An 18,416-nucleotide genomic window follows, 5' to 3' on the forward strand; every position below is an offset into this window, starting at 1 on the left:
ATTGAATGAACAGAATGAACAGATAATTGAATAGATGAATCAGTGAACATTACCGGCAGAATTAAATGTTAATGAGAAACGCTTATATGCAGTACAATGCAATAAGAAGAGGTGAGGATGGTAAAAAAAAAAACATCCAAAAGTAAAAATTTCTGTCATGCACTTTTTTCTACCAAAAAAAAAAAAAAAGTCTCTAGGGGCACCTGGGTGGCTCATTGGGTTAAGCCTCTGCCTTCAGCTCCGGTCATGATCTCAGGGTTCTGGAACAGAGCTCTGCATCTGGCTCTCTGCTCAGTGGGGAGCCTGCTTCCCCCTCTTTCCCTCTCTCTCTGCCTGCCTCTTTGCCTACTTATGATCTCTCTCTCTGTCAAATAAATAAATAAATAAAATATTTTAAAAAGCCTCTCAATTTGAATTTGGCCATCTAAAAACTCTAAATCCAAAACATTAGTAATAGAAGACATGGTTAGGCACAATTCTCTGAACGTCAGGCCAATCCAGAGCTAATTTGGGGTTTGTCACGCATTGTCAAGGTACATTCATAAATGGGAAATGGCATGCATAGTAGCAAAGACAGAGTTTAATTGTATTTAAATTATTTCAAGAACAGCCTGAAGAACTCTTTTCTGACACCAATTAGGAGAGAGTGGTTTCTAAAGAATAAGTCATCTGTTGAAGACAGACACACAGATTATTTGAATCTAACTCCACATAAATTATAGACTGTTGATTTTGTTAAAACATAAGGCAATAAAAATAATAAATGCCATATAAGCAAGAGCTTTGACTTTATGGAAAAATTGATACGGTGTTTTCGTATTCATCGTAAAAGCACTCGCCTTGAACAACTCGACTTTGCTGATGATGCTGAGGTTCACATCCACGGTGAGGGCTAACTGCATGGTGAGAGGCAGGGTGCAGAGCAGATCAGACTCATCTTTACAAACACAGAAACCCACAAGCAGAACAATTAATAAAAAATCACGTAAGTATCAGAGAAATTTTAAAAATTAAGGAAATAAAGTGCCAACTCTTTTTATAAATAGCTACATCAAATTCTATACTTTTATTACTTCTATTGGACATACATATGTATCACAATCACACTATCACTTTCATGGAGAAAAGAAGTATTTTAAGTATTGATGACATAATAGCTCTGAATAGTTTTAGGACATTGTGGTTACTGAAACTTAAGATGTAAAGTTTAGTGATTATTGGACATGGCTCGTGAGCAACCTAATGGAAAAAGGATCTTGTTTTTGTCTTGATTCTGTAAATTCCAGCTCTAACATCCTGAGGATGGCAAGTTATAATGAGTACCATGGGCCATTTGAAAGCTCACTGAGCTCGGTCACTATCTTCTTTGACCCTTGTGACAACCGTAAGGGTAAGTGTTCTCATTCCTGCTTTGCAGAAAAAATAAACAAACAAAAAAGAACCGAGATTCAGAGAGATTGTAAGTGACTTGTTAAATTATGCATAACTGGTAGATGGCTCAGCTGGGAATGAAATCTAAAAGGAACTGTGCTGGGGTGCCTGGGTAGCTTAGTCGTTAGGTGTCTGCCTTCAGCTTGGGTCGTGATCCCAGGGTCCTGGTATTGAGTCCCACGTCAGGCTCCTTGCTCAGTGGGAAACCTGTTTCTCTCTCTCCCACTTCCCCTTGCTTGTGTTCCCTCTCTCACTGTGTCTCTCTTTGTCAAATAAATAAAATCTTTAAAAAATTCAATAAAAAAAAGAAATTTGCTGAGTAAATTCAAATTATTGTTATTTACTTTCTTATTAACTCAATGAAGAATGCAAATACATTAATGATTTTTCTGTATGTGAATTTAATGATGGACCTTCAGGCTGATAAAATGTTCCATAAACAAATCTGTCCACTCTTAGTCTCTAGTATGGTACAAATTTCTGAGAATTGATTATTTTTGATGTTTCCTTACAACCATTTAGAAAAAAAAAGAATTGATATATCCTTATTTTGATTCCAATATTGATTCTAAATATGAATATCCTTTCTATAACTCCTTGTTTCCAAGGACTGTTTGTATTTAGTTTCCTCCTAAATCAAGGAGTTGGAGCAGTATCTACAGTTAGAGAGAAGGAAGGAACCTGTTAGTGCTTCTTTTGCTGTTCTTCCTCACTTAACACATCCTCAGGAATAGCTTTTTCAGCATTGGCATAACTGGTAAGTTATGTTTGGATATGTGAAAGAAAATCTCATGGTATTAAACTAATACTCTAAAGATCATTTAGTTGTTTTCCAGTCTTTTGCTCAAATCCAATTACTTCCTGCTTCTAACTTAGAGAACTTGCATTACAGGGACATGCTATACGGGGATTTAATTGGCCTTGCTTACCTAGCATTCTTTGAGAGTCCCATGTATATTCGTACCAAGTCCGAACTCGATTCTGCACAGTCTTAGGAATGGAGTAAGTGTTCATGTAGGAAATAGTCTGATCCATGCTGATTCGGAAGTAGTTCTGATTGGCTGTAGCTGCCCCAATTACATCTTGCATCTAAAACCACAAATACGGTCATTTCACACCTGGCAGAGGAACTGCAAGAGTTACTAAAAGCCCAGTTGAATTATGAGTTTTTATGAGATACATCCCACTCCAATGCACTACTTGATTTTTAACACGCTAATATTGAATCTTAATTTATATAAAACAATGGGCAAATCATATCCTCCCTCTGACCCCATAAGGACAACAATAGGACCTGTCTTACTTACCATGTGAAGTTTTCATGAAGATTCAGTCACATAATGCATGTGACTGCACCCAATCTTCTTTGAAAACCTGTATATTACTTCAAAGATGCTAGTTGGTATTTTAAAAATTATACAGTTTGTGCTTATTCAAGGTATACACAAAGAAAGTTGAGCAATTTCTTGTTACAATGTCTAGTCCATTTTTGTGAGTCTCACTTTGAAAGCATCCTTCATAGATTATCCAGTGTGCCTGGCTTTATGGACTCAATTCATCATGAAATTGCAACCTCTGTACTTCCCTTTGTGTTGTTTAGACAGATAAAATCAAATCTCATCATGCTTAAGGCACAGTATTCAGCAGAAGTTGAAATGTGCTGAAATTACTGAAGCATCATCTACTGCTGTGACAATACTTAAGGAACTGTCAGGTTTTAGTTCTTGGATGTTTATAACTCAGCCATAAAAACCCACTCTAGGTTAAAAGCTGATCTTTAAGGTCTCAGCACAAAAAAGATATATAGCTTGACTCTTCCTCTCACATAGAGGGAAGCAAGTGGTTGTAAATTTGCTTTGACTATGGGTTTATAATACGGAGGAAAACCAGGGTCTCACTTTTACATTCTTGAGACTTTGCTTGTTCATTCTAGGAGCTGAGCCTTTTCTGCTTGTCGAAAAACTACTCATTCTTTTGAGGTCTACTTCAAATGGCTCTTTTATTTTGGTGCCTTCATCAGTTTATATTTTTAGAGTCAAATGGATTTTTCTTCTTATCAAAAGTATCTGCTGAGGAGCTATGCAGAGAGTCCAACTGGATACATCTATTTCAGTTCCTGACTTAATTCTTGGCGCTATTCTAAATACCCTTCACAACCTCAGTTACTAGACCTCCTTGTTACAAGCCATTCTTGACAGATGGGACACATTACCAAGTCACAAAAGGCCATGAGAATTAGAGTATTAGTGGCTGGGTTTGGAGATTATATAGAGTTTTAAATTGGAAGCCAAGGATAATTAAGAGCATTATTGATCAACGTTGAGGACACAGGAATTATAGTGACAGTAATCTGAATGGTTTATGCACTATCCTTCAGCAGCGTTGGGTTTTGGTAGCATTGGTAAGAAGACATGCGTTCCATGATGTGTTCCAGATTAGGAGGAGAAAATGTTAGTCTCTATGAGTTGTATCAGAGAATAGAATACTGTAGTTAAAATGTCATCATTAGGTTCAGGGTGTAGTACTTGGTGTGGTTATATGTGGGAATTCTGAATATATGGAGATTGTGTCCCAGTCCCTTTTGGTTTTTAACTGTTTTCCTCAGCATCTTGTATTTACTATGAGAGCTTAAGACACAAATCTGTATCTCCTTTCTCACTCTTTTTTGTGGTAGTGGGGGGAGACTCTAGTACTACATTTTCAGTGGCTTGATATTTCTTTCTGTTCCTGTCAGAACCTCAAATTCAATGTAGAGGAAGATGTGGTGTGGTGTGTAAAGCAACATTTTTCAAGCTTTCATATGTATATAAATCACCTGAAGATCTTGTTAAATTGCAGATTCTGACTTCCTAGTTCTGGGGTGAGGTCTGAAATCTAAATTTTCCAAGTGGCTCTTCTGCCCTTAGTCCAAAGACCATATTCAAAGTAGCAAGAAAATTTAATAGGAGCAAGATACAATTTTTTAATTTTATAGACATTGCCTTGGACATAGTAAGTGCTAAATACATGTTAAAATTTTACTATTACAAACAATATTATATGGCTTTATCATTACAACTGTGAATTACATGTAGTAATTAGGGATGCCTTTTAATCTCTTTAAACTGGAGTTGCTTCATGTATAAAAGTAAGACAGCAGGGGATATGACTACCTCACACAGATTTTATGAAAAACTATGGAATATTAAGATTTCTGTTATTTATGTTCAAATTAATTGCATTTCTCTCTAAGCCATCTTTCCATTTCCAATCATTGTCAATGTAATGATTAAGCCATTAAGATGATATTTTATACTTACAGTTTTTTGCTGCTTATGTGTTTTTCCCAAACCTAAATATTTTCTAGAGTTTCCTTTACAATCTCTCTCTCCACTCTGTTACCATGTTCAGCCTTGAGTTGCCCATATCCCTATTTATCTTTTTAACCATATTTTAAAATTTTCTGTATTTTGATGCTTTGATATCTAGTACTAACTCTCCCAGAGTTAGCTAATTCCTAGAGACAGCAAACAACTTCACTGGGAGTGCACCTTTCATAGACAAAGTAACCAATGGGAGGCTATACTCCCAAGAGTCTTCTTTATTGGACTCTCATATTCCAGGCTACTATTCACTTGATCCACCTAATTACCCCACAGCCAAGTACCAGCCAACCAGACAGAGCCTCTACTCCCTAGAACCTGTGAAAATTCTCCAAACTAGCCAATCCTAAATCTGCTTACCCTGCTTCACCTGTTCCTTCCCTGGTGCTTCCCCACGTGGCCCTTTGGCATATTGTGACCTTTCTTTTTTGGGTCTGTTTGTATAACAAACTATCTTTTCAAGGTCAGTTGTCTCCTGATTTGTTGGCCTCAACATACATAAATAATAATAAAACATACTTTATTTTTTAAAGATTTATTTATTTGTGCCTGAGAGAGAAAGAGAGAAAGAAAGAGAGAGAGAGAGAGAGAGAGAGGTGGGGATGGTCTGAGGGAGAAAAAGAGAGAGAGAATCTCCAGCCCCAGTGTGGAGCTTGATCCCATGACCCTGAGATCAGGACCTTGAGATCATGATCCCAACCAAAATCAAAAGTTGGACGCTCAACCATCTGAGCTACCCATGCACCCCATAATAAAACCCACTTTCTTTTTTTGCAATAAAAATGTAATTTCTTTATTTCACATCATTTATCTGACTCCCATAATGAGCTTCCCCCAAGATGGTTGCCCAAAAAAACCCACCCAACAGTCTGGAATTAAACCTATTTTTAAAAACAGTATCATATCTTTCAGTTCATATTATATTTTGATTAATCTTCCTGAATCACTCCTTTGTTCAAAATGTCTCATTGGCTAACTTCCCATTTCTGCTAAGATAAAGTTCAGTATCTTTAATATTTGGAGCCCTTAAAATATTTTGTCCTTAGGTACATCTCTAACCTACTTATAAGCATCATTCTCTCTGGTCATTCTGTACTCTATTTCCTCAAACATGCTTGTATTTTATCATTGCCATCTTTCACACTGTTTCTGATTGATTGGACTACCTGTCTATAACTACTGGATCCTATCTGGTTTTTTTTTTTAAGATGTTGCAAATACATTCTTCTGGGAAACTTCCCTATTCTGAACTAATACAGAGATTTCAAACTTTCTTTTTGTACTTACCATGGATAGCAGACCCTGATATTCTTGGGTGTAGGAGTTGAGTTTTGACTATTGTGGTCAGCCTCAAATGTTATAAAAATAGTTTTTATTGCTAAATTTTGTTAAAGCACGGGACTTTTTCATACCACAGTGAGTGTGGTAAGAACTAATGATGTATCTAGTGATGATAGTCATTTTGTGATTTTGCCTAACTCTTTACCCGGATATGAATCTCAACATGACTTTTTTGTTCTCAAACATATTGTATATGAAGTACCTCCTAAGGAATTATACCTTCTAAGAATGCTATGCTCTCAGGTTTTTATTTCTTGTAAATCTGGGAGTCCACAAAGATATTGGACTCTATGCCTTGCAAATGTCAACTGTCTTGCAATAGTTCTTTGCAATTGTTTTACTTTCTTACCAGACTGTGATTCCTTGAGAATAAGGACAAAGAGATGTAATAGTAAGCATTTGTGAGCCAATGGCTTATTAATTAAATATATTTAGATGGCATTTAGTAGCCTCCGGTTTAAGTAACCTCTCAAGTTGATTTTAATCTAGGGACTGTATGACAATACTTGAAGTTTAATTAAAGAAGGGAGATTTTAAAGTTTTTCAGGAAATTCCAAGAAGTCAATCTAGAAACTTGATTTTCTCTGAGTCTAACATGACATTCACTGTGGATAGGTCTTCTGAGAGATAAAACAGTTTAAAAATTGAAAGGCAGTGTTGGCTCATTCACATCTTCCTCCAATTCATTAAAATAGATAAACATTAGTAAAAATAAAGAAAGCACTAGATGGATTTTGATTTTTCTTTTGTAAAATTATAAAGACTTATTAGATTTTCAAAAATTGTACCATTATGTATCTAGGGATTCACATCTCTATTTACCTGACCAATTAAGCTGGAGAACACAAAAACTCCAGAAAAAAAATTAAACAGTTGAAAAGCTATTTCAAATGATGTTTGTGGTTCTGGAAGGCCCCCAATGGTAATTAAAGTTCGAACAGCCCAGTAATAACACCTCAGATACCTGTGAAAAGAAAACATATATATTTTGCTTTTTATTATTACATTAAAAGACCACTATGCTTGGGAGTATAGATCACTACTAAGTTATAACACATTTCCTCCTAATCATGGTTTTCTTTCTATAGGAAACATTAGCAAATACCATGTTATTAACAACTTCTTGATAAATATTATGAAATGGCTAAATAATTAGTCCCAATGGAGGGTGTTAACTAGTTGTTCTGCTTATCCCTTGCTGCAAAAAAATCACACCAAAATTTACTGTTATGAAACAACTATTTTATTAGGACTTATAAATTTGTGGGTTGGATATTTGTGGAAAACCCAATAGAGATGGTTCACTAATGCTCCATGATGAGTAGACCCTCAGCTGGGGTGACTTTAATGACTAGAGATAGTTGGGCAGACTTATTGAGGCCAAATGCCTGGGGCCTTGATTCTAACTGTTGACTGGGTTCCTCTGTTCTACACATTATGTCTGTTTGGAATGCCCTAGGTGTTTTCTTCTCTCACATTTATGAGCCATTTCTGAGCTTAGGATGGATGGGTCTGTCTGGCTATCCTCTTTTCAAGCAGCCTCTCAGTACAACTAGCTTGAACTTCCTCATAACATGGCAGTCTCAGGGTAGCTGGGCTTCTTACATGGTGGCTCTAGCAGCTCAGTAGCTATAAGTTTTCTTATAATTTAGAAGTTCCATAATATCTTAATCTTTTGTTACAGAGTTGAGGGAAAGGACAGTAGTACTTTTTACAGAATCCTTACAATGAGAGGAGCAGCAAAGAATTTGAGGGCATCTTTAAACTACCACACTAGTGATTTATGAGCTCAAGGATATTTATAAAGATTGGAGAGCCTTTATAATTTAGATACACTTGTTTTTACTGATAGAAAATAGAGCAGATATATTCCTCCTCTCTCTTTTCTACCCATACTTATTAAATTATTGAATTTATAACCATCACAGAGATAGAGGCATACTGACCTCAATATTGAAAGGGAAATTTTTCTTAGGTGTAATATGTAATTCATCTAGAAATTTAGTATTGAAGAAAATCAGGTATAATAACAATATACTTGATTAATATTCTGTACTTAAACAATTGCAAGTGGAGAAACTGGGATCAATATAGCCCAGATAGGAAGAGAATTAGAAATCAAGGCAGCAGAAAAGAATATGTTAAAGATTAGGACAGAACTTATAAGATTGACTTAGCTACATTTGGCTAAGGGTTTCATAGAGTCTGTAGTAAGGTAGGAATGAAAGTTAGTATTACAACCTCATTGTACATTTATTATAATTTTTGTGCATTAGTACAGTACTTGATATATTTCATATAGCTCTGATAACATGGACGGAATCAGCTATTCCCACCAAATCTTTGAAGAAAAGTTTGCTATATATACACATCTCCATATAATATATGGAGGAGGCACTGGATTTTGTGGATTCCAACTAGCAGTTCTAGTTTCTAGGGTAGACACAGAAAAGCAGTATTTTTTACAGAATTCTGATCCTAGTCTGGCTTTTATTTCTTTTATTACGTGTGCCACGTAAATATTTGCACTTCAAGTAATTGTGTATTAGTCTTTGAACGAGGGTGGTCTTTTTCTTGTAAAAAAGTTTATAGTTTTCAGATTTTTAAACAGTAGGGAGTTGGAGGTTTGCATAGAATCAAACTGCAGTTAAAGTCAATATTCAAAAGCAGGTCTAGAAAGAAATCACTTATTTTGAAATTCAATACCTTTTGAAGGACATGAGTTTCTTTCTTTCTTTCTTTCTTTCTTTTTTTTTTTTTTAAACCTGGCAGATGTAGTAACAAAAATAATTAACTCTTTGGGAAGATTTGAAACCACTGTGCCAAGAGAATAAAAATATTACCACTCTAATTTTTTCTAGCAGATTTCTTTGGACTTGCTAACATTACAGTGAACTGGATGTCAAAGAGAACCACCTTGAAGAAGTATGGAATTAATTTTATAGATTGCATTTTAATTTTTAAAATTTCAATTTATAATTTCCTATTACTGATTTTGTTTGGTCACAGGCCTAGGACTTGTGGGTCTCTTTAAATTAAGGAAATATATTGAACCCAATACTACCCAAGAGTGGGACAGGGTCTAGATTCTCTCTCTACATGGCCAACTCCATTACAAATGTTGAGATTACTGTCCCCTTCAAAGTGACTACAGTCTTAGCAGGAATAAATATGAATTACTTTCACTTTCTTATTTATGGATGTTAGAAAAGAATCAAATGTGAAATAGAGACATTGATTTTTTGAATCTGAAGTGTTAGCCTTGAACTATTATTTTTTTGTGTACAAAATATTCTGCTATGTTAATTGGAAGTTTTCTGCCCTAATGCTTTGAGGTTTATTTTTGGATCTTTTCTCAGTCATGTCTCGTATACTCAGACATGCACAACCAGAGGTAAGATTTGTAATTTAATTAGATGGCACCTTATTGATTTTTCTAGGATTAGCTTAATTAGTCAAGTGTGTCCACCTCTAATATTAACATGGCAGGAAGATAGATCTTTTCAAGGAGATTCTATCTGGCTGATTTAATACATGAAGTATCTAATAGGCTGTGTACATACAGTTCCAAGTTAGAGCAGTAAGGCAGAATTTGACATAAAACCATAAAAAACATTTAGTGTGAAAATAGAAATTCTTCTGGGAAACAAACATGACATGAAACCCCCCTCCAACATTTTTTATAAGCTCTTTCAAAGAAAAGAGTTGAAAGAATTCTATAGTGAACTCCCACCTTTTATAGTGAACACCTAGATTCTACTATAAACATCTTACTCTACCTACTTTGTCACATATCCCTCCAATTTTCCATTCAGCAATCCATTTTCTTTTCTTTTCCATCTTATTTTTTGGATGCATTTCAAAGTGATTTGTAGACAGTAAGCACTTCCTTCTAAATACAGTGCTTCAGAACAAATATATTAACCACGGTTCAATATTTGTATAGAGTTATTTTTAAATTTTGAAAATACAATAAAAGCACAAATATTGAGTACATTATTTGATGAATTTTGACAAATATATATTTCTGTGTAGCCCAAACACTTATCTAGATAGAGAACATTTCCTTATCTCTAGAAAGTTCTGTCATTCTTTTCCCGGAGGCCACCACTCTTCTAATGTTTTCGACCAGAGATGAGTTTTGCCTGTTTTAGAATTCCACATAAATGAAATCATACCATATGTACACTTTTCTGCAAGATGTATTTCACTCAGAATAATGATTTTGAAATTTATTCATGTTGTATGTAAAAACAGTTTTTGCTTTTTCATTGCTGAGTAGAATCCATTGCACGAATATAGCACAGTTTGTTTATTCTCCTATGTATGAACACCTAGGCTGTCTTAAGTTCTTGGTTGTTATGAATAAACATTCTTCAATGTACTTATATAAGTTTATAATGGACACATTTTAATTTTTCTTGAGTAAATATTTAGGCTTGAATTTTTGTTTGTAAGGTATATTTTTTTCAAGTTTTTATTTGAATTCTAGTTAGTTAACATTCAGCATAACATTAGTTTCAGGGGTAGAATCTAGAGATTTATTGCTTACATACAACATGTAAGTTGTATGTTTAATTGTAAAAGAAACTGTCAGATCTTTTCCTAAAATGGTTGTTACTTTGCATTCTTCTCTCCAACAATATATGAGCATTTCAGTTGTTTCTTGTTCTTACCCTCACACTTGACATTTTCAGTCTTTTTAATTTTTAGCCTTTGTGGTGGGTGTACAGTGGAACATGTAACTTTTAAAAGTATCTAATTTAATACTTTGTGAGTGGACCTTCTAAACTACTGCTATCCACCTTAGTCCCACATTTCTATAAATTTATCACTGGATGTACTGGGTATGAGGGAGAATGGTCTCACTAGAAGGTAAGTTCCACAAAAGTATTTATGGACTTAGCATAATAAGAGTTTAATAATATTTGTTGAATGATATGAAAGAATAAGTGAATGGTTATGCACACCTAGACTTACTGAAGTAGAACACAGGAAGGCTGCATCTGTGAGCACATCTGTGGAATCCACTTGCAGACTCTTCCCTGTTGTGCTGCCAGATGGCTTTCATCTCCTTTCTGGTCCACTGAACTCATTGCTGTTCTGGTGTTTTGTTACATCCAAAGGGTGTATAGTGTCTAGTGTAAAGACTTTTCTTTCTTTTCTTCTTCCCTCCCTCCCTTTTTCTTTCTTTTCCCTTCCTTTCCCTTTTTTCCCCTTCCCTTTCAAAGAATAGAGTTATTTTTAAATTTTGAAAATACAATAAAAGTACAAATATTAAGTGTATTATTTATCCTTCCCTTCCCTCCCTCCCCTCCCCTCCCCCATACCCTTCCCTTCCCTTTCCTTTCCTTTCCTTTCCTTTTGCTAGTGTCTGACCTGAAGTATAGGAAACTGTGAAAAAATACCTTCATCTACCTTGGTCTCATTTTTTTCATGCGTAGAACGAAGGGAGGTAAGTCTTCCTAAATTTCCCCAGCATAAGGCATAGTAATTTTGATTCCTTCATCACTCTGTCTAAAGCCATGATCCCCACGACAGCTTTGCTTGTTTTTTTTTTTTTAACTTTTTTTTGTTTATTTTTAAACTCTTTTTTTATTTTTTTTTTTTGGTTAAGACATTTCTGGACACGGGGAAATTTAGGCCCATAAATAAGTAAACTGTGGTACATATGGACAAAGAACAAAGTTATTCTTGGGATATTTTGGGGTACAAAATAACCTTAACTACATATGTTTTTCTTTTGAGCTAAACCCTCTTCTTCTTTATCAACTTTTGCAGTTGAATGAAGGATGCCTGTTCAATATAAATGAAATGACTCTTTGACTTCTATTAAAATGAATAGGTATGTTATTGTGGTGAGGATTAATGGAATGATATTAAATTTGACTCTTTTTTTAAATGTTCACAATACTTTTCTTATGACCGACAATTTGCTGCCTAATTCTAATGAGGGCAAAGTATGTAAGTCCAGTGACCTTATAAGCAACTTTCACTTTATATGTCATCAGACATCATCACAAAAGCTAAGTAAAAAATGCATTGGGCTTATGAGGTCACAGTAATATGAAGTAATAGAAGGGTAATAGAAGTAGTAATAGAATAGTAATAGAAGGTGGTGTCTAAAAACTTTGAGGAATAGTAAGTATATTAATAACTGTCAAAAGAAAATTATCTTAAAAATATATAAAAATCTCTTCCAGTCCCGTCCATGTTGCTACAAAAGTTGGGTATTTGTCCTTTCTGATGGAGGCATAATACTCCATAGTGTATATGGACCACATCTTCCTTATCCATGCATCCGTTGAAGGGCATCTTGGTTCTTTCCACAGTTTGGCGACCGTGGCCATTGCTGCTATAAACATTGGGGTACAGATGGCCCTTCTTTTCACTACATCTGTATCTTTGGGATAAATACCCAGGAGTGCAATGGCAGGATCATAGGGAAGTTCTATTTTTAATTTCTTGAGGAATCCCCACATTGTTCTCCAAAGAGGCTGCATCAACTTGCATTCCCACCAACAGTGTAAGAGGGTTCCCCTTTCTCCACATCCTCTCCAACACATGTTGTTTCCTGTCTTGTTAATTTTGGCCATTCTAACTGGTGTAAGGTGGTATCTCAATGCAGTTTTAATTTGAATCTCCCTGACGGCTATGCTGAGTGAAATAAGTCAAGCAGAGAGAGTCAATTATCATATGGTTTTACTTATTTGTGGAGCATAACAAATAGCATGGAGGACATGGGGGGTTAGAGAGGAGAAGGGAGTTGGGGGAAATTGGAAGGGGAGGTGAACCATGAGAGACTATGGACTCTGAAAAACAATCTGAGGGTTTTGAAGGGGCGGGGGGTGGGAGGTTGGGGTACCAGGTGGTGGGTATTATAGAGGACACGGATTGCATGGAGCACTGGGTGTGGTGCAAAAATAATGAATACTGTTATGTTGAAAATAAAAAATAAATTAAAAAAAAATCAGGTTAAGGGGGCGCCTGGGGTGGCTCAGTGGGTTAAGCGTTTACTTTTGGCTCCATGATCACAGGGTCCTGGGATCAAGCCCCGCATGGGGTAGGGGGTGGTCTCTGCTCAGCAGGGAGCCTGCTTCCCCCTCTCTCTCTGCCTGCCTCTTTGTCTACTAATCATCTCTCTCTGTCAAATAAATAAAATATTTTTAAAAAATATATAAAAATGCTCAGTTGATTAAGCGTCTGCCTTCAGCTCACATCACGATCCCAGGGTGCTAGGATCAAGTCCCACATTGGGCTTCTTGCTCAGCAGGGAGCTTGCTTCTCCCTCTGCTTGCCTCTGCCTCTCTCTCTCTCTGAGAAATAAATAAATAAATAAAATCTTTAAAAACTACATATTCTAAATGGAATTACTAATATATTTGATTATAAACTTTCCAGGGATAGTTATTCTGTGTGTACATATATGTGTACGTTTTCCTAATCAGTGGGTCTTCTGACTTCAAATTTCTAAAATCAGTTCTGATTAAAAGTTCAAAGACTATTGTTATAATCCCTTACACATATCCCGCTCACTCTAGGTAGTGTGTAATTTTGTGAGGTATTTTCACTCTCTTTGCTCTATCCTATAATTGCTTTCCTTCCCAAGGCTGCTGTGAGTTGCTCTTCAAAGTTATGCTGGGACCTGCCCTTTTCCATTAAGGACATTGCCTTATAATATGCTCAATGTCATTTCATTGGAGCATAAATTTAGGAGAGTTAATTTTATGCCAGACCCCTGTATCTACCAAAAGGAAATCTCACTATTAAATAACCCAGCTGTTACTATTGAATCATAATTCTACTGCCCTAAGATTTTCAAATAATTTCTTTTATTCCTGTGATACTTGCATATCTAATTGTCAAGTTTAATTTATGATCCTTGTTACTCTGTAAGTGTTTAATTGAGTTAGTGGTTATAAGCTGACTCATAAACCCATAAAACCCTTCAGTGGTAAACTAATTAGCTACTGCACCTGCCCTCCAAAAAATTAACATTGTTCATTACTAACAATCAGCATTGAAGTTGTTAAAAGTTACCTTACCAGGGCGCCTGGGTGGCTCAGTGGTTTAAAGCCTCTGCCTTCAGCTCAGGTCATGATCCCAGGGTCCTGAGATCAAGCCCCGTATTGGGCTCTCAGCTCCATGGGGAGCCTGCCTGCTTCCTCCTCTCTCTCTGCCTGCCTCTCTGCCTACTTGTAATCTGTCTGTCAAATAGATAAATAAAATCTTTAAAAAAAAAAAAAAAAAAAAAAAGGTACCTTACCCCTCAGTTGTCTAAAGCGGAGGCTTTCAAACTTTTTTGATCATAATCCAGGTATGCATAATCCATGCATTTCTCAGGTCAATCCAGGATACACACACGCACAAACATACACACACACATCTATTAGGTATGACAGACTGATAATTTCTATTCTATTCTCTTCTACTTTACTCTCTTTCACTTAAAAGTAAATTGATCTAGGGACGCCTGGGTGGCTCAGTTGGTTAAGCAGCTACCTTCGGCTCAGGTCATGATCCCAGCGTCCTGGGATCGAGTCCCACATCGGGCTCCTTGCTCAGCAGGGAGCCTGCTTCTCCCTCTGCCTCTGCCTGCCATTCTGTCTGCCTGTGCTCGCTCTCTTTCCCTCTCTCTGACAAATAAATAAAATCTTTAAAAAAAAAAAAAAAAAGTAAATTGATCTAAAAACTTTTTACTCAATTTACTTTTTACTTAAAAGTAAATTGATCTAAAAACTTTTCACAACCATTAATGGGTTGTGATTTATAGTTTCCCAAAAACACTGGTTTAGGAAAACACATACACTGAAATAGAAAAGAAAAATCCATAAAATTATTTCCTTCAAATTAAAACTTACTTATTTCCTTCACCATTATACACCCAATTAGTAGTTCCAATTCCTTCATAGTCAGAAGCCCAGTAATAAATACAGGCATTAATGTGCAGAGTAAACAGCAAGTATCCAGTTGTTCGAATGACTCTGCCAAGGAGAATAAATGCAAAGTAAGGGCTCATGTTGTTCCTGGAATACAGCCTATTTTAACATTTTCTTTTCCTTAAAGTCTCCATGGAATCTCCTTGCTTTAAATTTGTGAACTGTTAACTCTCATTAGTACAGTATAAAATGATGGTGCCATTGCATGTTTTCTAACTGCAGTGTCTTGACTGAGACTGACAGAGCGTAAAAAAAAAAAAAACTTCCTCTCTTTTCACAGATGGTATGAATCAACCCCCTGAAAGACATGCCTCAGGGGTCACCTCTCCACTTTGAGTCTCATAAAATACGCTAGACTGATTTAACTGGGTATCTCTGAAAAGCTCATGGGACTTTATGCTACCATTAATAGTGACTAGAAGTCTCTGTGCAAGTGAACTTCAGGAGAGCAAATGAATGAAATTCAGATTAGAATGAATTGTCATGAGATGCAAAGTCAACTTGTGAAGGAGCACGCTTATCTGTACTTGTTCTGACTGGAACAGGTAATACATTCTATTTTTAGTTCTGTATTCTTCTAAAATCTAATAGGATTTTCATGCTTTTATCTCATTTCAAAATATTCAAGTCTGTTTTAGAACATAACCCTTTATTTTATATAGCCCAAATTCTGCAATTGCAGAATTTTTAAAATTTATTTTTATTTATTTCAATTAATTAATTAATTTTATTTATTAATTTCTGTTTTCTTTGGCAGGGAGATCATATTCTTCTCAAATTCTGGCTAAACTATTGCACCATTACTTTCTCTGCCACCCCCAGAAGTATACTGAGTTTACTTTACCTGTAGATATATGCTTTGTCCATTATAGACTCTAGGTGATGATTAAACTCAAAAAATGAAGTGTACTATGTAGAAAACAAACAAAAGAAATCCAAAAGTGTGTTAGTTTTAAATACATCTATTTAAATAAAACTATGTAAAATAAACTTTGTTACTGAAAATAATTCCATTCATAAGTCTCTAAAACAAACAAACTCGGGTCTGTTTAGTTGTATTTTCCTTTGGCCCCTACCTTTTAGAACGCTGCCAATCTCCCAGGGTTTCTTGCTGTATTTTATTTTGACTCTCTAGTTATAGTCTTGTTTGTAATGCTTATTGAAAAGCAAGCCTAAAAACATTTCTTCCCTTTTTCTTTTTAAAGCATCTAGTAGAGCCCTATTTTACAATAATTAAAATCGTACTACACTCAAGACATAAACAAAATAGGAAAAGTATAATATAATCCATTGAAGTTATAAATACGTGTTAAGTCCTGTTGCTCAACACTAGTTTTATTTTTAAGCAAGTTCCATTAATGTGTATTTATTTCAATAAAACTTAAAGTCTGGTAATATTAGTATTAGTTAGCTGTTTTTGACATTGTTCAAAAAGATACAATGAGTATATATGCATCTAATTCAGAGTTGCTATTTCTCTTAAGGGCTTGGGCATGGAAGGAAAGCCCCTTCAGCTTGAGGTTTATTTGCCAATCTGATTACAGTGAAGAATTTGGAGTCAGAAAAATATGTGATAAAATGCACATTTTCCATCCTGTCCTCATTTTCCTCATCTCTAAAATGAATTTGTTTGTAGGAATAAATAAAATTATGAATATTAAGTTTAACAAAGTATGCAACCCCAAGTATATATCCAACAAAGAGCATTTGCTGCTTCTTTTTGGTTGCTGCTATTTTTGCTGTTGTCAGGTTTCACTGTGTCCCCAGGTTGTGTTGTGTCTTCCCAATGTGTGAGAGAGATAACCACCAAAATTTTATAAAATCTTTGGTGTTCCTTTTATGAAGGTTGTCTTTGGATATATGCTATTGTTGCTATTGTTAAAGATTTACGTGAAATTTTACCTCCTCACTCTCCTCATTTGAGCTGCCTGATGAAGCTACGAGTTAGAAAATGTTTCCGTCTTAGAATCTTTTTGAATAGGTAATGTCTTCACATAATTCAAAAACAGGAAATATATGCCTTTAAAAGACTTGCTCCCGGGGCTGCTCGGTAGCTCAGCGGGTTAAAGCCTCTGCCTTTGGCTCAGGTCATGATCCCAGGGTCCTGGGATCGAGCCCCGCATCAGAGTCTCTGCTCTGCGGGGAGCCTGCTTCCTCCTCTCTCTCTCTCTGCCTGCCTCTCTTCCTACTTGTGATCTCATTCTGTCAAAAAAAAAAAAAAAAAAAAAAAAAAGACTTGCTCCCACTCCTGCCCCTATTCATTCTGATTTTCTCTCTTGTCACCCATCCCCACCTCAGTTAACCATTTTTATTAAACATTTTTGGTAATTTTCCATTGTTTATGTAAATACAAATAAATGGAATATTTTTCTGTTTGTGTTATATGGAAATTAGTATTGTTCTATAAACTATCTGTAACTAGCTTTGTTTAATTAGCAATTTATCTTAGAGTTCTTCCTGTATAAATGAATAGAAAACAGTCCTTTTTATTTATTAACTTCTTGTGTTACAAAGTCATCTATTATATAGACGTCCTGCAGTTTGTTTAAGTAGTTTTCTCTTGGTGGATATTTGAGTTGTATCCAAATATGTAAATAATTTTGTTACTAAAAGTGTTTGCAGCTTTTTTTTTTTTTTTGAATTATGGGATTTTAGATGAGTAAGATAACTTAGAAGTAACCTAATCTCTCGTTTTACTGCCTGTGTTCCAGGCATTCCTTTGAAAAAGGACAAATGGGAAAGAATACAATTATGAAAGATTATTATGTAAGGTTATGAAAGACTCATTTTCTTATTATAGTTGCATTTAGAAATATAAAGGCATTCCTATCATAGATTATAAAAATACCTATTGTGAGATATAGAATAAAACAATCAAGAGCAACTTCCATCAGTAGAAACAATGATGTTTTGCCTTTTTTAAAAAAATTCATAGTATTGATGAGGGCAGAAAAATGGACAGTTTGGGAAAAATTAAAAATATTATACTTTTCAGACATTTAAAAACATTTCAAGATTTCCATTACTATAAAAGAAAGTTAAATATAGTTATCTTACCTTTAATATCCTATTTGTCCTAAATACTGGATTAAACCCGAAGAACAGGTAGAAAACATCAAATGGCATTACTGATACAACATCCAGCTGTTGGAAAAACACATTCACAATCATATTGTGTTTATGTGCTTTTTTAGACATGGATTGATTTATATCAATGTATATATAAGCTGACCAGTCACCATGAATTATTTTTTGTTTAATATAAAATTGCCTTCAGTAATATGCCTGGTGCCCCTGAAAGGTATATTTGTACCATGAAAATAAGAAAACTGTTTTGTAGACT

The 18,416-nt window shown here is 35.2% G+C and overlaps 1 protein-coding gene across 1 annotated transcript in view; it reads right to left on the bottom strand.

The window, feature by feature from the left end:
• Nucleotides 1-18,416, bottom strand: part of CNGB3 (cyclic nucleotide gated channel subunit beta 3) — a 154,187-nt gene that overhangs the window by 57,537 nt on the left and 78,234 nt on the right. Inside the window, exons 8-13 of the mRNA XM_059392911.1 lie at nt 18,131-18,217; nt 15,918-15,982; nt 14,996-15,118; nt 6,957-7,098; nt 2,361-2,520; nt 840-937 (exon numbers count right to left, since the gene is read on the bottom strand). Of these exons, the coding sequence (XP_059248894.1) occupies nt 840-937; nt 2,361-2,520; nt 6,957-7,098; nt 14,996-15,118; nt 15,918-15,982; nt 18,131-18,217 (675 nt within the window). The remainder of the gene's footprint in view (nt 1-839; nt 938-2,360; nt 2,521-6,956; nt 7,099-14,995; nt 15,119-15,917; nt 15,983-18,130; nt 18,218-18,416) is intronic.

This window comes from Mustela nigripes, chromosome 3, assembly GCF_022355385.1.
Source record: "Mustela nigripes isolate SB6536 chromosome 3, MUSNIG.SB6536, whole genome shotgun sequence".
Taxonomy (NCBI): Eukaryota; Metazoa; Chordata; class Mammalia; order Carnivora; family Mustelidae; genus Mustela; species Mustela nigripes.